General features: G+C 43.1%; 2 protein-coding genes across 4 annotated transcripts in view; one reads left to right on the top strand and one right to left on the bottom strand.

The window, feature by feature from the left end:
* The window catches only part of GTF3C4 (general transcription factor IIIC subunit 4), a 660,517-nt gene that overhangs the window by 271,559 nt on the left and 361,927 nt on the right, over positions 1-27,031 (bottom strand). The window lies entirely within an intron of this gene.
* Positions 2,647-22,361, top strand: LOC138802640 (transcription termination factor 1-like). Of its 3 annotated transcripts, none has more exons than XM_069986160.1 (13): positions 2,647-2,718; positions 5,806-6,042; positions 6,446-8,507; positions 10,600-10,784; positions 11,296-11,481; positions 12,556-12,634; positions 12,719-12,849; positions 13,891-14,098; positions 17,199-17,288; positions 17,492-17,557; positions 17,634-17,716; positions 21,612-21,685; positions 21,773-22,361. In XM_069986160.1, exons 1-13 carry the CDS (start codon positions 2,658-2,660, stop codon positions 21,839-21,841), a joined length of 3,531 nt encoding a protein of 1,176 aa, XP_069842261.1. In that variant the 5' UTR covers positions 2,647-2,657; the 3' UTR covers positions 21,842-22,361. The 3 variants fall into 3 exon arrangements, with proteins under 3 accessions (XP_069842261.1, XP_069842263.1, XP_069842262.1); XM_069986162.1 differs by having other exon boundaries at positions 2,655-2,718; positions 5,777-6,042; XM_069986161.1 differs by lacking the exon at positions 2,647-2,718 and adding an exon at positions 3,244-3,733.

Genomic DNA, 27,031 nt, shown 5'->3' with positions numbered 1-27,031 from the left:
ATTTTATGGAGCGTGGATCAGACCAGCCATATTGTATGGAGCGTGGACCAGACCAGCCATATTTTATGGAGCGTGGACCAGACCAGCCATATTGTATGGAGCAGACCAGCCATGTTGTATGGAGCAGACCAGCCATATTGTATGGAGCAGACCAGCCATATTGTATGGAGCAGACCAGCCATGTTGTATGGAGCAGACCAGCCATATTGTATGGAGCAGACCAGCCATATTGTATGGAGCGTGGAGCAGACCAACCATATTGTATGGAGCGTGGAGCAGACCAGCCATATTGTATGGAGCGTGGATCAGACCAGCCATATTGTATGGAGCGTGGATCAGACCAGCCATATTGTATGGAGCGTGGATCAGACCAGCCATATTGTATGGAGCGTGGACCAGACTAGCCATATTGTATGGAGCGTGGACCAGACCAGCCATATTGTATGGAGCGTGGACCAGACCAGCCATATTGTATGGAGCGTGGACCAGACCAGCCATATTGTATGGAGTATGGACCAGACCAGCCATATTGTATGGAGTATGGACTATACCAGCCATGTTGTATGGAGCAGACCAGCCATATTGTATGGAGTATGGACCAGACCAGCCATATTGTATGGAGTATGGACTAGACCAGCCATGTTGTATGGAGCGTGGATCAGACCAGCCATATTTTATGGACCGTGGACCAGACCAGCCATATTGTATGGAGCAGACCAGCCATGTTGTATGGAGTATGGACCAGACCAGCCATATTGTATGGAGCAGACCAGCCATATTGTATGGAGTATGGACCAGACCAGCCATATTGTATGGAGTATGGACTATACCAGCCATGTTGTATGGAGCAGACCAGCCATATTGTATGGAGTATGGACTAGACCAGCCATGTTGTATGGAGCGTGGATCAGACCAGCCATATTGTATGGAGTAGACCAGCCATATTGTATGGAGTATGGACTATACCAGCCATGTTGTATGGAGTATGGACTATACCAGCCATGTTGTATGGAGTATGGACCGGACCAGACCAGCCATATTGTATGGAGCGTGGAGCAGACCAGCCATATTGTATGGAGCGTGGAGCAGACCAGCCATATTGTATGGAGTATGGAGCAGACCAGCCATGTTGTATGGAGTATGGACCAGACCAGCCATATTGTATGGAGCGTGGACCAGACCAGCCATATTGTATGGAGCGTGGACCAGACCAGCCATATTGTATGGAGCGTGGACCAGACCAGCCATATTGTATGGAGCGTGGACCAGACCAGCCATATTGTATGGAGTATGGACCAGACCAGCCATATTGTATGGAGTATGGACTATACCAGCCATGTTGTATGGCGTATGGACCAGACCAGCCATATTATATGGACTATACCAGCCATATTGTATGGAGTATGGACCAGACCAGGCATGTTGTATGGAGTATGGACCAGACCAGCCATATTGTATGGACTATACCAGCCATGTTGTATGGAGTATGGAGCAGACCAGCCATATTGTATGGAGCAGACCAGCCATATTGTATGGACTATACCAGCCATGTTGTATGGCGTATGGACCAGACCAGCCATGTTGTATGGAGTGTACCAGCCATATTGTATGGAGTATGGAGTATACCAGCCATGTTGTATGGAGTATGGACTATACCAGCCATATTGTATGGAGTATGGACTATACCAGCCATGTTATATGGAGTATGGACTATACCAGCCATATTGTATGGAGTATGGACTATACCAGCCATGTTGTATGGAGTATGGACTATACCAGCCATGTTGTATGGAGTATGGACCAGACCAGCCATGTTGTATGGAGTATGGACCGGACCAGCCATGTTGTATGGACTATACCAGCCATGTTGTATGGACCAGACCAGCCATATTGTATGGACTATACCAGCCATGTTGTATGGACCAGACCAGCCATATTGTATGGACTATACCAGCCATGTTGTATGGAGTATGGACCAGACCAGCCATATTGTATGGAGTATGGACTATACCAGCCATGTTATATGGAGTATGGACTATACCAGCCATGTTATATGGAGTATGGACTATACCAGCCATGTTGTATGGAGTATGGACCAGACCAGCCATGTTGTATGGAGTATGGACTATACCAGCCATGTTGTATGGACCAGACCAGCCATGTTGTATGGACCAGACCAGCCGTATTGTAATCTCTGTAAGGAGGGTCCCTGCCTATGCCTGATACTTTTATCATACTGCTGGGAACCCCTTGAACACTGACCTGCCTGAATCCAACCCTATGTAATCGGACAATACAGATACTCACCTCACCTTATTCCACAAGAAAGAGCAAGACACATGATCACCTGACACCAAACCCCATAGAGTGCGCATATATTCTCATGGTTAGTGGGGGTCCCAGAGCTCGCCCCTCCACCTATCAGCCAAGGTTATAAAGTCCCCTTTCATACAATCAGTCCAGCTCCCCACGCTGCTCAGGATTCCTGTAACCATGAGGGGAGGATGAGGCAGCGCGCACCATGACGTGTCTGCCCTTCTTCCCGCGCGCTCTAGAGCTGGAGGCAAGAGAGCGATCACGTGACCTCACGCACTATCTGCCCGGAGAACCCAGCGTCTTCACAGTCGCCAAGGTAACGACGCCGGAAGTTAGACGTGATGACGTTGCTTCCGCCGTCTGCAAGTAAACACGCGAGTTCGGCTAGAAGGAAAGGATCTGGTAGGTTCTCGCTGCAGAAGTTTTTGGGTGGGAAATGGATTTGTTGGAGTGATCAGAGGGGGATCCCTAATGTCAGGAGGGGCCCGGGGCAATAGATACATGATGTCTGCAGGGCAGAGGTCTCCAACTGTTGTAAAACTACAACTCCCAGCATTCCCTGCACAGTCCTGGCCTGCTGCCTTCATTACTCCTCCTCATACAGACAGCTGGGCCTATTATCAGCAACCACAGGTGTCAAACTCCAGCCCTCCAGCTATTGCACAACTACTATCATGCCTTGGCTGTCCGGGCATGATGGGAATTGTAGTTTTGCAACAGCTGGAGGGCCTGAGTTTGACCCCCCTGGTGTAAGTTTTCTGAGGCATCCATCCCACTCCATTAGTTTCATGCACATGATTTAAAGGGTCCTTACAAAAGAAGTCTGCAGGAGCTTGGATGGTTGGCGCCCAGCATGAGCGGCATATATATATATATATATATATATATATATATATATATATATATGGGCAGTATGTAACATTGTGTAACCACTGGGAATCCCTAGCTACACAGGGTATACTGATCCAGTACATAAATGTCCGATAAAAGATTAGGGTCCCCCTGCTCCCCAGCTGAGCAGTTGTTTTACAAAGTTAGTCCACCTCTTTTACAAAGTTAGTCCAACTCACATAGAGGTGATCAGGAGTCATAACCAGTATAATCTCATGAACTGGGTTACACAACCAGTAAAGTCAGGGGAAGCTACACAAACTGCGTAAAACATCCTGTGGCTGCCACAAGCGGCTATAATAAATGGTTATAAATCCTTGATTGTAAGATCAGCCCCAGAGGTGGGATCTGTATCTGTCAGACACTTATGGCATACCCTATGGATATGTCATAAATGTCCCAGATGGGAATACCCCTTGAAGTAAAATGTCCATCACACATCCAGTGGATTTCCATCCGACAACATAACCATGGTTGCTGAGCGTGAGGTTGCACTCCATATAAAGTCTTTGGGTGACAGAAACAGGTAAGATCAGTTGGATTACCATGACCATGGTACCTAATAGTTGTCATCCAGCTTCTCCATAAACTGAGAATACGAGGCATTAAAGTGTAACTGTCAATTTTTTTTTCCTTGCAGAAATCGGTAGTATAAGCGATTTTAAGAAACTCTATACAGTGGTACCTCGGTTTTCGAACATAATTGGTTCTGGAAGGCTGTTCCATAACCGAGCAGTTCGAAAACCGAGCTGTAAGTTCCCATAGGGAACAATGTAAATGTGATTAATTGGTTTTTACACTCCGTGGGTCAGGTGCAGAGCACCCGGCCCACAGAGTGCAAAAACACTCCACATCCCCCGCAACAGTGAGAGGCAGGAGCGGGCGGCTATTTAAACTTGCCGCCGTGCTTTTGCTCCAATCAGCTGCGGGGGACACCCTGTAAAGAAGTGGGGAATCCCATCATAATGATGGGATTTCCCACTTCTTTACACGGTGTCCCCGGCAGCTGAGAGGAGCAGGAGCACGGCGGCAAGTTTAAATAGCCGCCCGCTCCTGCATCTCACTGCGGGGACAGGCTGTAAAGAAGCCGTCTCCCAGCGCTGTCCTCCTGTCTCTCCCCACCAGCCCCCGCCATCCCGGGGCGCTTCCGATAAACTTACCCAGCCTGTACACCCCTATAGACTGCGGCGCGCCCGCAGCCCCGCTCACCAGCTTCTTGCTTCGCTGCTCCCCGCCGCCTCTGCAGGGTAAGAGAGAGTCTGCAGAGGCGGCGGGGAGCAGCGGGAGAAAGAAGCTGGTGAGCGGGGCTGCGGGCGCGCCGCAGTCTATAGGGGTGTACAGCGCTCCGGGCTGGCGGAGGGGCTGGTGGGGAGAGACAGGAGGACAGCGCTGGGAGACGGCTTCTTTACAGCCTGTCCCCGCAGTGAGAGGCGGGAGCGGGCGGCTATTTAAACTTGCCGCCGTGCTCCTGCTCCTCTCAGCTGCCGGGGACACCCTGTAAAGAAGTGGGGAATCCCATCATTATGATGGGATTCCCCACTTCTTTACAGGGTGTCCCCCGCAGCTGATTGGAGCAGGAGCACGGCGGCAAGTTTAAATAGCCGCCCGCTCCTGCCTCTCAGTGTACCGAACACCTCTAACTGTCAGCTGAACATCAGTTCAGCTGACAGTTATCCCCCTGGTTTTGTTCGGATACCGAGCAAAACTTCAGGGGGAAATTTAGTTCGAAAACCGAATTGTTTGAACTCCGAGGTGTTCGGAAACCAAGGTTTTACTGTAATAGGTTTTATTTGTACTTTTCCCAGCCTCTCCCCCCTCTTTTCTTATCAGTGCATTATCAGGCAAAGCCGTCTTCATTACAGAAAAGCAAGTGAAGATGGGTTCTGCTGTGTCCATTATATCCTATGGAGGGGGAGGGGCTGAGGGAGATGAGTGGCAGGAAAAAGGTCAGTAGTTATCTAGGAACTTGCTGAGAGAAGATTGCAGGGTGTTGTGTTGTGCAGGACTGATATTTCTCTCCTCTGTGCTCACTAACTCCTCTCAGCCCCTCCCCTCTCCATAGACACATAATGGACACAGAAATCCTGCTTTTTCTGAAGTAAGGGGGGAGCTAGGAAAACAGCTTTTTCAGTACAGAAGGAAACTTTTGCTAAATAAAACCTGTAGGAGTTTCTTAAAGTGACTGTACTACCAGGCCCAGGCTGAAGCACTGGAGGCGGGCCGACCCACCCCCAGTGGGAAGAAACCCCAGCACCTGCATGACGTGACTCCATTAGAAACAATGGAACTCTATCATAGAGGGGCTAGGGTTTTTTCCCACTAAGGGTGGGTCAGCCCGCCTCCAGTGCTTCAGTCTGGGCTTGGTGGTACAGTCACTTTAAAATCGCTTGTACTATTGATATTTAGTTACGCTTTAAAAGTGTACTACATAGAAAAAGTTATAATAATTTGTAAATCACGCCTATTATAACAAATGTATACAACATTTTGACACCAGTTAATTTAAAAACTTTTTTTTTCCTCTGGAGTACCCCCTTAAGATCTTTTTATTTGCATCTATTTTACACAGGTTCTGCATTGTATTTCTCTTTTTTTCAGAATATAATACAATGACCATAAGCCCTGGGCAAAAATATAAGGGCTGGGATGGGGCCTCCGACTATTGTGATACTGAGGGCAAAGTGAAAAAGAAGAAAAGGAAAATCATCAGTCTCGATGTAATGTACACGGGCAGCAGTGACGTGCAAGAAACGCCAAAGAGGAAGAAGTATATGCTGAACAGTGAGACCCAGGACATGGAAACTAACCCCCTGACACCTAAGAGAAAAACGTCAGGTGAGTGTGACACTCCCATAGAATGAAATGATAGAAGATCCACAGTGCACACCATGGGGTGCTTCGGGAGGTGGGGGGGGGGGGTGTATACAATGCACTCACCTAATTTTATTTTGCAAAGTAGTTCACAAAATTTATTGAAAGATTGTGAACCACTCTTCTATTCTAGTTACTGACCCCCATAAATTATCAAAACTGCTAAACCTCATACAACATGGACATGATCACCAGTCATACAGGCCCTACCCATTTCTGGGTATGCCATGTTACTCCTTACAAACCCTCAATGGTTATCACTCAGTTTTACCCCTGCTCGAACACATACATGTTTATTTGGACTATGCACTGCAGTCTCAGTAGTTTCCAGGTTTTGCCACAGCAATTATGCTAGTTTTCTTTCCAGGAGACATCTACATTGAAGAACACAAGGCCAAAGAAGCTTCTCTGAAGAAGAAAAGGCATGAAGCTGAGCGAGAGGCTTATGGCATCACAGCAGATGGCGCCTCCTCCTCTACTGTCCATCATCAGCAGCAGTATAATCAAAAGATCAAAAAATCTCATGGAGCCAAAGACACTAAGAGACTTAATAAAGATGAATTTGTTACTGAAGAAACTTCATATAGTGAAAACACTAATCTACAAGATAAGTCAAAGGAGAAGAAGAAAAATGGAGAAGAGAAAAGAAAAAAGAAAGATAACAAGGAACAGCTTTTAGACAATAGTTCAGTGGAGGAATCATTGACTATCCACAACCAACATAGGAACAAAAAGAAGAAAAAGCAGAAAGATGGTGAAGCTCTTCAAGGAGATGAGGGGATGGATGAAGATGTGGACCAGTCAGAACCAGCTGTTAAGAAGAAGAAGAAAAAAGATGGCCGTCACCAGGAGGCTGATGACATCACAGCAGATAATGGGGCCCCCTCCTCCATTGTCCTTTATGAGGAGGAAAATCAAAGCATCAAAAAATCCCATAAAACCAAAGACTTGAAGAGACTTCATAAGGATGAAAAATTCATCGAGGAATCTCTAAGTAGCAAAATGGCTATTCCAGAAAGTAGGTCAGAAAAGAAGAAGAAACTAAAGAAAGATCATGGAGAACAATATTTAGACAATGGATTAATAGAGGAACCATCAACTATCGACACTCAACATGTAAAAAAGAAGAAGAAAAAGCGGAAAGGTGGTGAAGATCTCCAGGGAGATGGTTCTGCTGAGGAGTCTTGCTCCCGAGTAAAGTCTCCAGGTGAAACAGAGACTTCTGAGCAAGTGGATGAAAGTCAGGACCTTTCAGAAAAAACTGTGGAGAAGAAGAAAAAAAAGGATGACTATCACCAGGATGACATGGCAGTGGATGATACTGCCTCCTCTAGTGTTTATCAGGAGCAAAATAAAAAGATTAAAAGATCTCATAAAGCTGAAGACCCCAAGAGACTCAGCAGAGATGACCGGTTACCAGAAGTGGCCTTATATAAGGAACCTGCTAATATAAAAGATAGTCAGAGTCTGAAGAAGAAGAAGAAGAAACTTTGTCTTTTAGTGGATAGTTCAGCAGAGGAATTGTTGACTACTGATGCCCAACATGCCAACAACAAGAAGACCAAGCGGAAGGACGGTGGAGATGAAAGCCATAAGCAACAGGATTTTACTGAGGAACGTGAAAAGAAAAGAAAGCAGCAGGATGATTCTAAGAGCACAGTGCAAGTGGGGGAAACCATGGACCAGGCTGCAGATAGGTCAGTGGAGACATCGTTGATTTCTGACACCCAACAAGTAAAGAAGAAGAAAAAGCAGAAGGATGGTGGAAGTGTCCAGAAAGATGGTTTAACTGAGGAACTTAACTCCCACAGAAAGTCCTCAGATGGTTCTGAGACCCAAGAGCAAGTGGATGGGAGTCGGTACCAGACAGAAAAACCCAAAAAGAAGAAGAAAAAAAGAAAGGATGAATCTCCCCAGGGGGTGGAGGACATTGCAGTGGATGATGTGTCCTTGGCTGCTCCTTGTGGAGATGAAGCTTCATATTATACAGAAGATAGGACAAGACACAAGAAAAAGAAGTCTAAGAAACATCAGTCAGAATGTCCTGTGGAGGAATCGAATCACGACGCTCAATGTACAATCAAGAAGAAGAGAGAGAAGACCAAGCGGAAGGATGGTGGAGATGAAAGCCATGGGCCGCATGAGACAGAGACTGTAGACCAGGCTGAAGTGTATGTGAGGAAGAAGAAGAAGAAACATTCTAAGAGGAGGGAGGAGACACAGCCCAAGGATGATGCCCCGGCTGAGGTGGATCAGTCATCACACAGCCAGGAAACTGCTGTAAAAATGGAGGGTGATAGAGAACACGACACAGAACAAACCTCAACCAGTGGACAGAGCCGACATCAGACTTCTGTGCCCACAGGTGCTGAGCAGAACCCGACCACACAAGGCAATCGGGAGGAGGTCCACAATGAAGGAGGTGACAGGTAAGTGACTGTACAAGAAGCTTTACCTATAGTAATATACACCATATACAGAGATGTATTGGGCTCGGGTCTTAGTCATTGAATTCCGGTGACTAGTGATGCGCGAACTTGCTGAATGTTAGGCTTTGGTCGAACACGAACTTTCGGCATTTGACTCCCGGCTGTTGGAAAAGTTGGATGCAGCCTGAGGGCGTCCAGGAAAACATGAATACGGTCATAGAATTGTGTATACAACTGATACCAGTGTAATAGAATGGTGTATAGAACTGATACCAGTGTAATAGAATGGTGTACAGACCCTGATACCAGTGTAATAGAATGGTGTATAGAGCCGATACCAGTGTAATAGAATGGTGTATAGAGCCGATACCAGTGTAATAGAATGGTGTATAGAGCTGATACCAGTGTAATAGAATGGTGTATAGAGCTGATACCAGTGTAATAGAATGGTGTATAGGTCCTGATACCAGTGTAATAGAATGGTGTATAGACCCTGATACCAGTGTAATAGAATGGTGTATAGGTCCTGATACCAGTGTAATAGAATGGTGTATAGAGCTGATACCAGTGACGGAATAGAATGGTGTATAGAGCTGATACCAGTGTAATAGAATGGTGTATAGAGCTGATACCAGTGTAATAGAATGGTGTATAGACCCTGATACCAGTGTAATAGAATGGTGTACAGACCCTGATACCAGTGTAATAGAATGGTGTATAGACCCTGATACCAGTGTAATAGAATGGTGTATAGACCCTGATACCAGTGTAATAGAATGGTGTATAGACCCTGATACCAGTGTAATAGAATGGTGTATAGACCCTGATACCAGTGTAATAGAATGGTGTATAGACCCTGATACCAGTGTAATAGAATGGTGTATAGCGCTGATACCAGTGTAATAGAATGGTGTATAGATCCTGATACCAGTGTAATAGAATGGTGTATAGACCCTGATACCAGTGTAATACAATGGTGTATAGAGCTGATACCAGTGTAATAGAATGGTGTATAGAGCTGATACCAGTGTAATAGAATGGTGTACAGACCCTGATACCAGTGTAATAGAATGGTGTATAGACCCTGATACCAGTGTAATAGAATGGTGTATAGACCCTGATACCAGTGTAATAGAATGGTGTATAGACCCTGATACCAGTGTAATAGAATGGTGTATAGAGCTGATACCAGTGACGGAATAGAATGGTGTGTAGAGCTGATACCAGTGTAATAGAATGGTGTATAGAGCTGATACCAGTGTAATAGAATGGTGTATAGATCCTGATACCAGTGACGGAATAGAATGGTGTATACAGCTGATACCAGTGTAATAGAATGGTGTATAGACCCTGATACCAGTGTAATAGAATGGTGTATAGAGCTGATACCAGTGTAATAGAATGGTGTGTAGAGCTGATACCAGTGTAATAGAATGGTGTATAGACCCTGATACCAGTGATGGAATAGGATGGTGTATACAGCTGATACCATTGTAATAGAATGGTGTATAGAGCTCATCCGACTCCATAACTGCAGAGAACAAACCTCTTTGGTATTGGCACAAACTATAGCTGCTGGGAGCTTCATTGTAGTTGTGTACCAACCTCAAATCACTCAGCACATTTCCCAGCATCAGATGGAGGGGTTTAAAGCCACCACCACTGGACTCTGGAGCAGAGGAGACGTGTTCTTTCTTGCATCTGATGGAAGGGTCTGAGTTAGGTGATGGACGGCTCTGGGTGTTTGTTATAGACAGGTCTTGGTTTTTTAATGGACGGCTCTGGATTTTGGTTATGGAGGGGTCTAGGTTTGGTGATGGACGGGTCTAGGTTTGGTAATGGACGGCTCTAGGTTTTGGTTATGGACTGGTCTAGGTTTGGTGATGGACGGGTCTAGGTTTGGTGATGGACGGGTCTTGGTTTGGTGATGGACGGGTCTTGGTTTGTTAATAGACGGCTCTAGGTTTTGGTTATGGACTGGTCTAGGTTTAACGATAGACTGCTCTGGGTTTGGTGATGGATGGGTCTGCCTTAAATTCCTACCCCTCTCCTCTTTACTTACTAGAAACTTTTATTACAAACTTTTTCACAGGCCAAATTCCTCAGTCAATATTGCAGAAAAAATTGTAAGAAGACAACAACGCAAACCGCCTTCTATTCGGAAACAAGACTTAGTGCTGATCCGGGAATATTTCCCCCATTTTAAGAGTCCTGATAAGATGAAGAGGGCTTTAGTTACCCACGAGCTGGAAAGATTAAGAATCGCAAAACAGAAAGGTGGGTGACATCCAGGACTCTGGTATCTTTGCACACCAAGCAAATGAGGCGAACGTTAAGGCAATATAAGATCTTCTGATTATTGTTGATTACATGCAGTACTGATATAACCTCCACACTTAGCATCATATGTGACTGATATAAGCCGCTCCTCTTATAACGCTCCAGCACTGATATAACCTCCTATTACATCATATGTGACTGATATCAGCCGCTCCTCTTATAACGCTCCAGTACTGATATAACCTCCACACTTAGCATCATATGTGACTGATATCAGCCGCTCCTCTTATAACGCTCCAGTACTGATATAACCTCCTATTACATCATATGTGACTGATATCAGCCGCTCCTCTTATAACGCTCCAGTACTGATATAACCTCCTATTACATCATATGTGACTGATATCAGCCGCTCCTATTATAACACTCCAGTACTGATATAACCTCCTATTACATCATATGTGACTAATAACAGATGCTCCTCTTCCCCTTTATTTGCTCTTTTCAGGAATTCTGTATCGCACTGGCCATTTTACCACAGAAGAAGATGAACTGATCAAGAAGAATGTAGAGAAGTTCATTTCACAAGTTGGAATACAATCGGCAGTAATGCTTTTCCACCCTTACAAATTTCCAGAGCACTCAAAAACAGTCAATCAAATAAAAAGAAAATTTAACTTTACTCAAAGAATTGGTAACGTGATTTTTTTCTTATAAAATATGCAAAGCAGTAGAAAAATATCCCTGATGTAAAAGTATGTAATACTGGTGAAAGAGATATAACTACTGTAATACTGCTCCTATATACAAGAATATAACTACTATAATACTGCTCCTATATACAGGAATATAACTACTATAATACTGCTCCTATATACAGGAATATAACTACTATAATACTGCTCCTATGTACAGGAATATACTATAATACTGCTCCTATGTACAGGAATATACTATAATACTGCCCCCTATATACAGGAATATAACTACTATAATACTGCTCCTATATACAGGAATATAACTACTATAATACTGCCCCCTATATACAGGAATATAACTACTATAATACTGCCCCCTATATACAGGGATATAACTACTATAATACTGCTCCTATATACAGGAATATAACTACTATAATACTGCTCCTATATACAGGAATATAACTACTATAATACTGCTCCTATATACAGGGATATAACTACTATAATACTGCCCCCTATATACAGGAATATAACTACTATAATACTGCTCCTATATACAGGAATATAACTACTATAATACTGCTCCTATATACAAGAATATAACTACTATAATACTGCCCCCTATATACAGGAATATAACTACTATAATACTGCTCCTATATACAATAATATAACTACTATAATACTGCTCCTATATACAGGAATATAACTACTATAATACTGCTAATATACACAGGGATATAACTACTATAATACTGCACCTATATACAGGAATATAACTACTATAATACTGCACCTATATACAGATATATAACTACTATAATACTGCTCCTATATACAAGAATATAACTACTATAATACTGCTCCTATATACAGGAATATAACTACTATAATACTGCTCCTATATACAGGAATATAACTCCTATAATACTGCTCCTATATACAGGAATATAACTCCTATAATACTGCTCCTATATACAGGGATATTACTACTATAATACTGCTCCTATATACAGTTATATTACTGCTATAATCCACCTTTGTTATTTCTTTTGGGTGTCGCTCAGCTGACGGATTGTATCGTTTGTCTTCAGACGTCATTGAGCGAGGAGCAAAGTTATTTCACTTTGCTACAAGAACAGGACGGTGAGCTCCCGATTGGTCACAATTCATGACTTTCTATAATTATTCGGTTCTTTATAGATGTTACTCCTTTCATCTCTTTCTCAGGTACACAGAGGAGGAGGTAAGACAGCTGAAGAAGTATCATGAGTTACATGGGAAGGATTATCAGGCCATCTCAGTGTTAATGAGTCGTAGTCAAGAATCCTCTTATTTTAAAATCAATGACATCATTCGAGGTGAGACGTGTCATAAATTCATGTGTATATTCGTATACATGTTACTCTCTCCATACATCATCACTAGCAAAAGTATCCTGTTAAAGGGGTTGTTCACCAACTAGTGGCAGAAAGTGCCAGAGATTTATAACTTCCATTAAAAAAAAAATCCACTCTTCCAGTACTTATCAGCTGCAGCATGTCCTGCAGGAAGTGGTTTATTCTCTCCAGTCTGACACAGTGCTCTCTGCTGCCACCTCTGTCCATGTTAGGAACTGTCCACAGCAGGAGAGGTTTTCTATGGGTATTTGCTGCTGCTCCGGACAGTTCCTGACATGGACAGAGGTGGCAGTAGAGAGCAGTGTGTCAGACTGGAGAGAATACACCACTTCCTGCAGCACATACAGCACCTGATAAGTACTGGAATACTGGAGATATTTTAATAGAAGTAAATTACAAATTCCTGGCACTTATTGGCCCCAGTTAATAGTTTTTTTTTTTTTTTTTTTTGCTGAACTACCCCTTTAACACTCAGGCTGCTTGAATTGATTTCTGTCTAGTTTTTCCACCTGGTTCAGGGTGTTCTTATGCTACGTTTACACGGAGTGATAATTCGCCCAATTGATCGTTTACCGATTTTTAAAAATTTTTTTTATAACGATCAGCGTTTAGGTGAATAAATCATTCGAAAAATCGTTATTGCGATCGTTTTTAAGATTGCTGAAGCCCATCTCACACATAGGGTGAATCTTTGAAAGTCTGTTTAAACTAAGCGATCTGCGAATTTTTAGCAAACGAACAACCACGATTTGAGAACATGTTGAAACATCACAATGAACGATATCTAGCTGGTTGCTTGACTGTTCGCTTTGTTTACACGAACGAATAGTCGCTCAAATGCAATCGTTTATGCGAAAATTCGAACGATAATTGTTCAGTGTAAACGCACCATTACTCAGTGTATGTAGAGACATCTCAGGTGTATTACATTCTTAGAGCTGTAGTGTTGATGTAGTTGTAATCTCACAATGTTTTGCTCATCGTATGAAATCTTTTGTCTAGAGGCGAGTCATGGACCCTGGAGCACAGATGAAACAAATTGTCTGATCACGGCTGTGAAGGAGTTCATTCTGGATTCTCTACAGAAGGAGAATAATAGCACCAAAGTACCGGTGACTATACTCAAAAGAAAGCTGTACAAAGGTATAAAATGGGTCCAAATACAGGATAAGGTCGGGACGAGAGGCTGGACGCTTTGCAAAGCACATTGGTAATTGTATACATTTTCTGTATGTAATGTGTTATAGCTATGAGGCTATACTTTTTTTTTTTTTTTTTTATACAGTGTGTTCAGTGTTAAACACTAAGGGGGACATTTATCATTTGCACCTTTTTTTGAGAATATTTTTATCACTGTGGACTGGCTTATATGTTTGCAGCCTAAGGTATTTATGAACATTCACATGTTGGTTTATAAATCACCTGCCATAGCTTCCCTGGCGCTGCGCATTTTACTGCAGGTATTCATGAATTGACCTTGGTTATTAAAGTTCCTCTACCCTGGGACTAGAGTACAGATGTGAACAAAAATGCAAATATTTCAAAATTCTCTTATGATAAATAACGGCTAAGAAAATTCTTACAAATAACCACGCCCACGAGTCAAGAAGGCAAATAACAGGCGCAAGCTGTCATATTCACATATACACCGAGCTATACTGTTTAGTAAATCTGACGAAGATCTGTGCTCATCACACATACGCCAAAAAATGCTAAGGAGCACAAGGTACACTGCTTGATACATGTCCCCCATAGTATATTCTCTTCCCTAAAATTTCCTTTTTGCACATTTATTTTCCACTTGTAAATGTTGCCTTTTTATATAAAAATAAAACTACTATAATACTGCTCCTATATACGGGAATATATCTACTATAATACTGCTCCTATATACGGGAATATATCTACTATAATACTGCTACTATATACAGGAATATAACTACTATAATACTGCTCCTATATACAGGAATATAACTACTATAATACTGCTCCTATATACAAGAATATAACTACTATAATACTGCTCCTATATACAGGAATATATCTACTATAATACTGCTGCTATATACAGGGATATAACTACTATAATACTGCTCCTATATACAGGAATATAACTACTATAATACTGCTCCTATATACAGGGATATACTACTATAATACTGCTCCTATATACAGGAATATAACTACTATAATACTGCCCCCTATATACAGGAATATACTACTATAATACTGCTCCTATATACAGGAATATAACTACTAAAATACTGCCCCCTATATACAAGAATATAACTACTATAATACTGCTCCTATATACAGGAATATAACTACTATAATACGAACTGGAGAGAATGGAACGGCTGCACATCCCATCTATGGCTGATACTAATGCCGCTAGGCCTATATTAAAAATCAACACCAGAGTGTCTGTATATGAATTGATCAAGCCATATTGCCCCGTGTACCACCGCGCAGGTCCTCTGGTCCACACGGGTCCCTACGCTAACTCCACACCGTGTCGGTCAGCGACCGCCAATCCCGCAAAGCGTGCACGTGCAGGGAAGGGAGGCTATGGAACAGCCCTGCAACCCCAATGTCACAGGACCAGACCCAAAAAGCCCCACCAAAACCCAGCCAGCACCACCGGCGGGGAAGGCTGCCCCCAAACGACACAAGTATGGATATGGTATTACACTTACCATTGATGCTCTAATAGAATGGGGAAGACATAGGGTCCAGACATGTGAGCACAGGCATATCCTGCTAATTTTGGTCATATACTACTATAATACTGCTCCTATATACAGGAATATAACTACTATAATACTGCTCCTATATACAGGAATATAATGCTGCTCCTATATACAGGAATATAACTACTATAATGCGGTTCAGGGAAGAAACAGAGTGCTGCACCTCACACCTATGGCTGACACTAGTGCCGCTAGGCTAAATAAAAAACACATCAGAATTTAGTGTATGAATTGATCAAGCCATACTGCCCCATGTACCTCGTGCCGGTATCTGATACACATGGGTCCCTACACTAAGTCCACACCGTGCCAGTCAGTGGCCACCAACCCCGCAGGCGTGCACAGCCAGGGAACGGGGGCCATGGGACGGCCCTGCGACCCCCATGCCACAGGACCAGACCCACAAACACCGGTGCTGGCCGGGTTTTGGTGGGGCTTTTTGGGTCTGGTCCTGTGACATTGGGGTTGCAGGGCCGTTCCATGGCCTCCCTTCCCTGCATGTGCACGCTTTGCGGGGTTGGCGGTCGCTGACCGACACGGTGTGGAGTTAGCGTAGGGACCCGTGTGGACCAGAGGACCTGCGCGGTGGTACACGGGGCAATATGGCTTGATCAATTCATATACAGACACTCTGGTGTTGATTTTTAATATAGGCCTAGCGGCATTAGTATCAGCCATAGATGGGATGTGCAGCCGTTCCATTCTCTCCAGTTCGTGTAACTACTATAATACTGCTCCTATATACAGGAATATAACTACCATAATACTGCTCCTATATACAGGAATATAACTACTATAATACTGCTCCCTATATACAGGAATATACTGCTATAATACTGCTCCCTATATACAGGAATATAACTAGTATAATACTGCTCCCTATATACGGGGATATAACTACTATAATACTGCCCCCTATATACAGGAATATAACTACTATAATACTGCTCCTATATACAGGAATATAACTACTATAATACTGCTCCTATATACGGGAATATAACTACTATAATACTGCCCCCTATATACAGGAATATAACTACTATAATACTGCTCCCTATATACAGGAATATAACTACTATAATACTGCAACTATATACAGGAATATAACTACTATAATACTGCTCCTATATACAGGAATATAACTACTATAATACTGCAACTATATACAGGAATATAACTACTATAATACTGCCCCCTATATACAGGAATATAACTACTATAATACTGCTCCCTATATACAGGAATATAACTACTATAATACTGCTCCTATATACAGGAATATAACTACTATAATACTGCTCCTATATACAGGGATATAACTACTATAATACTGCAACTATATACAGGAATATAACTCCTATAATACTGCTCTTATATACAGGAATATAACTACTATAATACTGCCCCCTATATACAGGAATATAACTCCTATAATACTGCCAGATCATATCAGAATATGGTTTGTTATGTGATGCATAGACTATCCCATATTGTCTTGTCGGCTCACGTTTCAGTTCTTTAACCTTTATTCATAAAGATTTACCATTTCCTTTCTAGGACTAATATCATATCAATGCGAATGAATTATGGCGTTCATCCTTTCAAAGGGGAACTAGGAAAACTGACCAGCATCAGGATGATCAAATGGTAAGTTGTACTGCCCGATGATATGTGATCTGTGTGTTCTGTAACAAGACACTGCCATGGATGTTATACAGAAGAATAGGATTATGTGTAAGTACAGAAATCGGTGCAGGATGAGGGCGCTATTACACAGAGCGATGGCCGGCAGAATGTTATATTTATAGGTGATTATAATTACTCCATCCCCTTTGATGTCTGATTTACAGGATGCGTGATGCCAAAGTCCGGGACTATGGTGACGTGAAATGGGACCAGTTGTGTGACAGTATTGGGTAAGTATAAATGTGTGCTACGTTTCATGATAAGTCATGTCTTCCCATAATCACATGACCCATTTTGATCTTGCAGAAACGTGACGTCCTTCGGTGCCCAACTAAAGTTTATCAAACTAAAGCAACAAATTGCTGGTTATAAGGATAAGCGCTTGTACGGTAAGTCTTGGGTCAAGTTTTGTAAACCTTTTCCTGCACGAGGACGTAACTGTACGTCTTCGCGCGGGTGCGGGCATTCAGACTTGGGCCGCGCGGCGACCCCGCTCTGAACCGCAGCGGTCCCGGGTGCCAATTATAGCCCGGGACCGTGGGTATTAGCGGGCACGGTCCGATCGCCGTGCCCGCTAATACAGTAATCAGATGCAGCTGTCAAACATGACAGCTGCATCCGATTACCGGCGCAGCTTATCCCTGGTGTCTAGTGGCGGAGATCGCTCCGCTGGGACGTTGTCCCGGAGGAGCGATCTCCCTGTCTGATGCCGGCCGGGGACTCGTCCAAGATGGCGCCGTCCCCGACTCGGCACTCGTTTGTATTCGGCTGCAGCAGCCGAAAGCAAACGAGTGCCGATCTCATTGATCTTTGCTGTATATCTATACAGCAAAGATCTCAATGAGAGATCAAAGTGTATATACTAGAAGTCCACCAGGGGGGAATAACCCTAACCCCAGGGGGGAATAACCCTAACCCCAGGGGAAATAACCCTAACCCCAGGGGAAATAACCCTAACCCCAGGGGTGAATAACCCTAACCCCAGGGGGAATAACCCTAAGCCCAGGGGGGAATAACCCTAAGCCCAGGGGGAATAACCCTAACCCCAGGAGGGAATAACCCTAACCCCAGGAGGGAATAACCCTAACCCCAGGAGGGAATAACCCTAACCCCAGGAGGGAATAACCCTAACCCCAGGAGGGAATAACCCTAACCCCAGGAGGGAATAACCCTAACCCCAGGAGGGAATAACCCTAACCCCAGGGGGGAATAACCCTAACCCCAGGGGGGAATAACCCTAACCCCAGGGGGGAATAACCCTAGCCCCAGGGTGGAATAGCCCTAGCCCCAGGGGGGCTTCTAGTATATGTGTAAAAAAAAAAAAAAGTATTGTTATAAGTAAAAATCTCCCTCCCCTAATAAAAGTCTGAATCACCCCGCTTTTCCCAGGTTATAAATAAAAGTAAATAAATAAATAAACATGTTTGCTATCACCGCGTCCGTAATCGCCTGAACTAATAATTTATCACGTTCCTGATCTCGCACGGTAAACGGCGTCAGCGCAAAAAAATCCCATAGTGTAAAATTGCACATTTTTGGTCGCATCAAATCCAGAAAAAAATTTAATAAAAAGCGATCAAAAAGTTGTATATGCGCAATCAAGGTAACGATAGAAAGATCACATCATGGCGCAAAAAAATGACACCTGACACAGCCCCATAGACCAAAGGATAAAAGCGCTATAAGCCTGGGAATGGGGCGATTTTAAGGAACATATATTTGTTAACAATGGTTTGAATTTTTTACAGGCCATCAGATACAATATAAGTTATACATGTTATATATCGTTTTAATCGTAACGACTTGAGGAACATGCATAACAAGTCAGTTTTACCCCAGGGCGAATGGCGTAAAAACACATTCCCCCCAAATAAAAGAAATGCGTTTTTTTTTTCAATTTCACCACACTTTGAATTTTTTTCTGGTTTCGCAGTGTACTTTATGCAAAAATTCAGCCTGTCATTGTAAAGTACAATTAGGTACGCAAAAAATAAGGGCTCATGTGGGTTTCTAGGTGGAAAAATGCAAGTGCTATGGCCTTTTAAGCACAAGGAGGAAAAAACAAAAACGCAAAAACAAAAATTAGCCTGGTCCCGAAGGGGTTAAGGGCAGGGATGGAGAATCTGCATTGCTCCAGCTGTTGTAGGGCCGCAGGTTCCCCATCCCTGTTTTGGGGTGTGTTTGTCTGCTTGAGTATCTACCACATGGTTAGACTTCCTTTATGGGTGACGTTTAGCGGCTTCCATACTGGTTATTGGGGGAGGGGGAGGCTTACTTGCCGTGACAGATCAGAGCTGAAGCCGAGCATATTTAGTGTCCTTCATCTCTTTTGGTGGACATCTGACCTCATAGTGGTCGGACACCCATCAATAAGAGAAGCTGAGCTCTGTGATATATAGGCTATATGATGGAGAGAAGCTAAGCTCTGTGATATATAGGGTAAATGATGGAGAGAAGCTGAGCTCTGTGATATATAGGGTAAATGATGAAGAGAAGCTGAGCTCTGTGATATATAGGGTAAATGATGGAGAGAAGCTGAGCTCTGTGATATATAGGGTAAATGATGGAGAGAAGCTGAGCTCTGTGATATCTAGGGTATATGATGGAGAGAAGCTGAGCTCTGTGATATATGGGGTTAAATGATGGAGAGAAGCTGAGCTCTGAGATATATAGGGTAAATGATGGAGAGAAGCTGAGCTCTGTAATATATAGGGTAAATGATGGAAAGAAGCTAAGCTCTGTGATATATAGGGTAAATGATGGAGAGAAGCTGAGCTCTGTGATATATAGGGTAAATGATGGAGAGAAGCTGAGCTCTGATATCTAGGGTATATGATGGAGAGAAGCTGAGCTCTGTGATATATGGGGTTAAATGATGGAGAGAAGCTGAGCTCTGAGATATATAGGCTAAATGATGGAGAGAAACTGAGCTCTGTGATATATAGGTATATGATGGAGAGAAGCTGAGCTCTGTGATATATGGGGTTAAATGATGGAGAGAAGCTGAGCTCTGAGATATATAGGCTATATGATGGAGAGAGGCTGAGCTCTGTGATATATAGGCTATATAATGGAGAGAAGCTAAGCTCTGTGATATATAGGGTAAATGATGGAGAGAAGCTGAGCTCTGTGATATCTAGGGTAAATGATGGAGAGAAGCTGAGCTCTGTGATATATAGGCTATATAATGGAGAGAAGCTAAGCTCTGTGATATCTAGGGTGAATGTGGAGAGAAGCTGAGCTCTGTGATATATGGGGTTAAATGATGGAGAGAAGCTGAGCTCTGTGATATATAGGCTATATAATGGAGAGAAGCTAAGCTCTGTGATATATAGGCTATATAATGGAGAGAAGCTACGCTCGGTGATATATAGGGTAAATGATGGAGAGAAGCTGAGCTCTGTGATATCTAGGGTAAATGATGGAGAGAAGCTGAGCTCTGTGATATTTAGGCTATATAATGGAGAGAAGCTGAGCTCTGTGATATCTAGGGTGAATGTGGAGAGAAGCTACGCTCTGTGATATATAAAGTAAATGATTGAAAGAAGCTGAGCTCTATGATAAATGGGGCTTTATGATGGGGAGAAGCTGAGCTCTGTAATATATAGGGTAAATGATGGAAAGAAGCTGAGCTCTGTTATATATAGGTATATATGATAGAGAGAAGCTGAGTTCTGTGATATATAGGGTAAATGATGGAGAGAAGCTGAGCTCTGTGATATATAGGGCTAAATAACAGAGAAGCTGAGATCTGTGATGTATAGGTTAAATGGAGAGAAGCTAAGTTCTGTGATATATAGGTCTATATGATAGAGAGAAGTTGAGCTCTGATATATAGGGTAAATGATGGAGAGAAGCTGAGCTCTGTGATATATAGGCTATATGATGGAGAGAAGCTGAGCTCTGTGATATATAGGCTATATGATGGAGAGAAGCTGAGCTCTGTGATATATAGGCTATATGATGGAGAGAAGCTGAGCTCTGTGATATATAGGGTAAATAACAGAGAGAAGTTGAGCTCTGTGATATATAGGGTTAATGTGGAGAGAAGCTGAGCTCTGTGATATATAGGACTATATGATGGTGACAAGCTGAGCTCTAAACTACTTTACCCCCATATTGTATATAGGGGGAAGCATTTAATCTTGGGATAACTCCGTGAAGCCCCTACTTAGTAAGCTCACCTGTCTGCCTGTATGGGAGCAGGCACAGTGCTGGCGGGCTGTGGGATTGTATAGCGCGGGCACCCACAAAAATCTCATCTGTCATGTTCTTCCCTTTCAGAAATTGTGGATATTTTGTATGAGAAAGTTATGCCAGAGCTGGAAGCCGAAGTGTCTTTGTCACTCCCGCCAAAGGTGAGTAGCGAGCCGGGTCTCCATTGGCAGGAGCGTCTGTGTTCTTTCTTGCAGTCATGACTCTTGTTTTTCTTCTCACTTTCACAGCCAGAGATAAGAGAAGAGTTTTTATTCAGCGAGATGTTCCGTGAATACTCAGAATATGATGAAATGTAGAAGATTCTGAATGGTTGGATAGATTGGAGAAGAACTGAGTTCTGATATATATGGGGCTACATGATGGAGAGAAGCTGAGCTCTGTGATATATAGGACTACATGATGGAGAGAAGCTGAGCTCTGTGATATATGGGGCTACATGATGGAGAGAAGCTGAGCTCTGTGATATATGGGGCTATATGATGGAGAGAAGCTGAGCTCTGTGATATATGGGGCTATATGATGGAGAGAAGCTGAGTTCTGTCATATATAGGACTATATAATGGAGAGAAGCTGAGCTGTATGATATACAGGACTATATGAGCCTCTCTGTTTTAAAGGGTTATATGTGTTTAGTTAATAGTTCATATTCATTTTCCTGCAGCCCCCTTTTAAGGGTTGTGTCTTTTTTGGTGTTTTGTATAGCCAAGGCCTAGTTTTATGGGCAATTTTATATGGGGTGGACAAGTGTATATAATTTCCACATAAAAGATGCAAGATATGTTTATTTTATTTTTCTTAATAAATAATTTTATAATTGTTGTTTGCTTATTTTAGTAGTTTTAGCACCCTGTACACACTGCAGTCACATTATTATCATTACTTTGTTGTTATCCCTAATTTTATGTCATGTTATGTCAAGGGGCCAATTATCACAGTTGCACAGATGGATGATTATTGGCTTTTGAGGGAAGGTGGAATTGTTTCCACTGTTCGTATGGTGTGTGGAGAAATGGCGCCATTAAAAAGGTGCGTGTGGGCGGACAAACATTCTAAAGTGGAGCAGACCACTGCCAGGGAACCAGGGGGCTACCAGACATGTGTAATACAACAGATGAGTGATCCCCACTGTGTAAGGGGCTCCTGATCAGACGTATGGTCACTGCTCCTCTGATAACCAAGTTGCATTGGCAGAAAAGCAGTATTGGGATTAGCCCTTTGCTAATTGGTAAAGTGTTGCCTCCTCTGCTTACCAGTAAAGGCTTGTTTTATTTGCTGATTGGTAAAGGGTTGTCTTCTCCGCTGATCAGTAAAGGGTTGTCTTCTCCGCTGAGCAGTAAAGGGTTGTCTTCTCCGCTGAGCAGTAAAGGGTTGTCTTCTCCGCTGATCAGTAAAGGGTTGTCTTCTCCGCTGATCAGTAAAGGGTTGTCTTCTCCGCTGATCAGTAAAGGGTTGTCTTCTCTGCTGATCAGTAAAGGGTTGTCTTCTCTGCTCATCAGTAAAGGGTTGTCTTCTCCGCTCATCAGTAAAGGGTTGTCTTCTCTGCTGATCAGTAAAGGGTTGTCTTTTCCGCTGAGCAGTAAAGGGTTGTCTTCTCCGCTGATCAGTAAAGGGTTGTCTTCTCTGCTGATCAGTAAAGGGTTGTCTTCTCTGCTGATCAGTAAAGGGTTGTCTTCTCTGCTGATCAGTAAAGGGTTGTCTTCTCTGTTGACCAGTAAAGGGTTGTCTTCTCCGCTGATCAGTAAAGGGTTGTCTTCTCTGCTGATCAGTAAAGGGTTGTCTTCTCTGCTCATCAGTAAAGGGTTGTCTTCTCTGCTGATCAGTAAAGGGTTGTCTTCTCCGCTCATCAGTAAAGGGTTGTCTTCTCTGCGGATCAGTAAAGGGTTGTCTTTTCCGCTGAGCAGTAAAGGGTTGTCTTCTCTGCTGATCAGTAAAGGGTTGTCTTCTCCGCTGATCAGTAAAGGGTTGTCTTCTCTGCGGATCAGTAAAGGGTTGTCTTTTCCGCTGAGCAGTAAAGGGTTGTCTTCTCCGCTGATCAGTAAAGGGTTGTCTTTTCTGTTGACCAGTAAAGGGTTGTCTTCTCCGCTGATCAGTAAAGGGTTGTCTTCTCTGCTGATCAGTAAAGGGTTGTCTTCTCTGCTCATCAGTAAAGGGTTGTCTTCTCTGCTGATCAGTAAAGGGTTGTCTTCTCCGCTGATCAGTAAAGGGTTGTCTTCTCTGCTGATCAGTAAAGGGTTGTCTTTTCCGCTGAGCAGTAAAGGGTTGTCTTCTCCGCTGATCAGTAAAGGGTTGTCTTCTCTGCTGATCAGTAAAGGGTTGTCTTCTCCGCTGATCAGTGAAGGGTTGTGGATGGTAATGTTGGCTCTATGGCGCCAACAGCTGTAAGATGCAGTCAGCATGGCTCCAGATACCTGAGACACCTACCAAGACCTGTCTAGTTGGTGTCTGTGCTATACACTCCGGTTATCTGGATATTAGCCTCATAACTGGACTCAACTATGTACAAAGTCTATGCTCACAAAGACAAGCAGAAACCAAAGAAAACAGTACTTAAAGGAGACCTGTCAGCCCCCCCGCCCCCCCACCCCCCCGTGCCGGGGTGACAGGCTCCCGACCCCCAGTTACATCCCCTTATACGTACCGAGTCCCGCCAAGTCCCACTGCCAGAGCTGTTCCGGGGACGGAGATATCCCGGCCAGAAGCCGGCGCGCGCGCTGTGGAGATAGGTTCGGCGTCCATAGAGAATGAATGGAGCCGTGCGCGCGCTGCAGAGATGAGTCCGGCTCCATTCATTCTCTATGGACGCCGGACCTCTCTCCAGAGCGCCCGCGCCGGCTTCTGACCGGGATATCCGCCCGAGGACCGGCTCCGGCAGTGGGACTCGGCCAGATGGGGTACGTATAATGGGATCTAACTGGGGGTCGGGAGCCTGTCAACCCGGCACGGGGGGTGACAAGTCCTCTTTAACTAAGAAAACCCACCTCTTTGTTGTAGTTCCCCACTGATCCACGACATCTAGCGCATCACCATGACATGTCAGAAATGATTGCCACACTTCAGGGTGTCCATCTGGGAATTGTCAGTGTCAGAATTCCATCTCAAAATAGGACAGGATCTGACCTATTTTCTGGAACAGACACCCTTCAGGAAAAATCCTGAAAGGTGTCCATGCCCAATACTATCCTATGGGCCAGGGATTCTGTCCTTATTTCCTGATAAGAAATTCGGGCAGATTTTCTAGAAGGGGGCCTCCTTCACGCACATGGTTGCAGGAAGCAGACTGAAACAAAGTACAGAACTTTATGATTCTTTGTGCCGGCTCTGAATCCAAGACAGATATATTTTTTAAGAATATATTTCTCCAGGTGAAAAGTACAGCATAGTTATGGATCCAAAAAAGGTTTCCCCTACTTCAAATCACCAAGTGCAACATTTTATCCAGGAAGGCGTCCACTTTATGTCAACTTGCTTAAAGTAGCCAAAACTTAATAATAATAATAATTTAATGCTCTACTTTTTATTACAAATTTTCTGGATTTAATATGACCAAAAATCTGCAGTTTTTCACTTTGCACTTACAGCATTTACTGTGCTAAATGTGATAATTTATGTGAAGAATAATAACAGAAATGCGATAATTTAATAGCTCAGGCGATTACGCACGCAGCGATACCAAATATGGGAATAAAATGGGAAAATAAAATTTAAACTTTTATTAGGGGAGGGGATTTTAACGACAATGGATGTAAATGAGCTCGCTTCAAAGAGAGTGAGGACCGGCTGCTACGAGCAGCTGGGTCCTCACTGTTAATGACGGGCTGCAAGATCCCGCAGCTATCCACCATTAACCCTTTCAATGACACAGCATTTAAATGTCAGTGACAGGAGCTGGGCTCCTGTCACTGTCCGATCAGGACCCCTGCAGTGTACTGCTGGGTCCCGATCAGTCTGTCTGGCTGCCGGAGGTCTCTTACCTCTTCCCCTGCAGTCAGATCGGCAATCCCTGCATTGAGTCTGCCACAGGCAGGGTCAGTGCAGTGATCGCAGATAACACTGATCAATGCCGTGCCTATGGCATAGCAATGATCAGTGTTACTAATCAAATGTATCTAAGTTATAGTCCCCTAGGGAGACTTACAAAGTGTAAAATAATAATAAGTATAAAATAAAATAAAGTTTAAAAAAAAAAAACATGCCATAGCCCCTCCTCCAATAAAAAATGAAATCACCCCCCTTTTCCATTTTATAAATAAAACACATAAAAATAATAAAATATATAATACACCGTAGCGTGCGTAATCGTCAGATCTATTAAAATAAAACAATGCTGTTCCCGCACTGTGAACGTCGTAAACAAAAAAAAAGTAAAAAAACTCCAAGATTGCAGATTTTTTTTATTACATTTTATATAAAAAAAATTTTTAATAGAAATCGATCAATACGTCTGATCTACACAAATATGGTACTAAAATGATGTCCCATACAGGAGTGGATTTGGATTACAAGCACCGTCCTAGAACGAATTCTGCTCCTAATCCGAGGCACCCCTGTATACCTCTTTTGCTTTACAGTAAAACATTAGAAAAGCTACGTAAACCTGCATATCGCTGTATTCAGACCTACAGAATTAAGATAAAATGTCAGTTTTACCATAAAGCCCATTACGTAAACACTGAAACCCCCCAAAATTTGCTGAATTTTTTTTCCAAATTTCACCCCATAAATGATATTTTGGGATTTTTTTTCATTAATTTTATGGTAGATTGAAAGGTGTGAATTACAAAGTACACCTGTTCCTGAAAGAAAACAAGCCCTTACATGGCCCTGTAGATGAAGAAATAAAAGAGTTATGGCTCCTAGAAGACAAGGAGGAAAAAACGAAAATGCTAAATTGAAAATTGTTGCAGTCATTTGGGTCATTTTAGGCTCCTTCCTTAAGGGGTTAACTCATAGAGATCAGTGCAGTATGCTGCAGCAGACTAGATCTATAGATTGCCGAGACGGGATCAGCCTCAGTTTGACGCTGAGGCCTGACCCAGTAAGAGGAAGGGATCCCCCTTCCGCGATCACATTGCAGGGGGGAGATTTCTCCCCCCCCCCCCCCCTAAACACCAGGAATGGGGGACACAAGCTATTTAAATGCAGCTGCAGCACCCCTGTACTGTTCTTCTCTCCCATGGCAATGATCACTTCCTGGTTCCTTTGCTAAAATGTGACCTTATTGCTGCATCAGTTTAAACCACTTTATCTTGGCAGTAAATTAGTAAATGTAGTGTAGATCTATAATATATAGTATAAATATAAATATGTAAACTATATATATATATATATATATTTGCATTCCTGAAAAATGCAACTCTTCCCACTATTTGCTTGCAGTGATACATTTGATCACAGTTGCTTATGAATATATGGCGGGAGTAAAGTGAAGCCGCAATCATTGTTGTCCAAGACTCAATTTTTACAAATCACCCTATATAGAAACTGGC

This window comes from Dendropsophus ebraccatus, chromosome 10, assembly GCF_027789765.1.
Source record: "Dendropsophus ebraccatus isolate aDenEbr1 chromosome 10, aDenEbr1.pat, whole genome shotgun sequence".
NCBI classification, from domain to species: Eukaryota; Metazoa; Chordata; class Amphibia; order Anura; family Hylidae; genus Dendropsophus; species Dendropsophus ebraccatus.
The sequence above is the reverse complement of the archived record's forward strand: the minus strand, read 5'-3'. Positions and strand labels throughout refer to the sequence as shown.

Excerpts from the sequence above, each read along its gene's own strand:
- LOC138802640 (XM_069986160.1), top strand. The coding sequence starts at position 2,658 with ATGACGTTGCTTCCGCCGTCTGCAAGTAAACACGCGAGTTCGGCTAGA. Across the intron at positions 6,043-6,445 it reads ACCTAAGAGAAAAACGTCAG|GAGACATCTACATTGAAGAA; the intron begins GTGAGTGTGACA and ends TTTTCTTTCCAG. Across the intron at positions 11,482-12,555 it reads TAACTTTACTCAAAGAATTG|CTGACGGATTGTATCGTTTG; the intron begins GTAACGTGATTT and ends GGTGTCGCTCAG.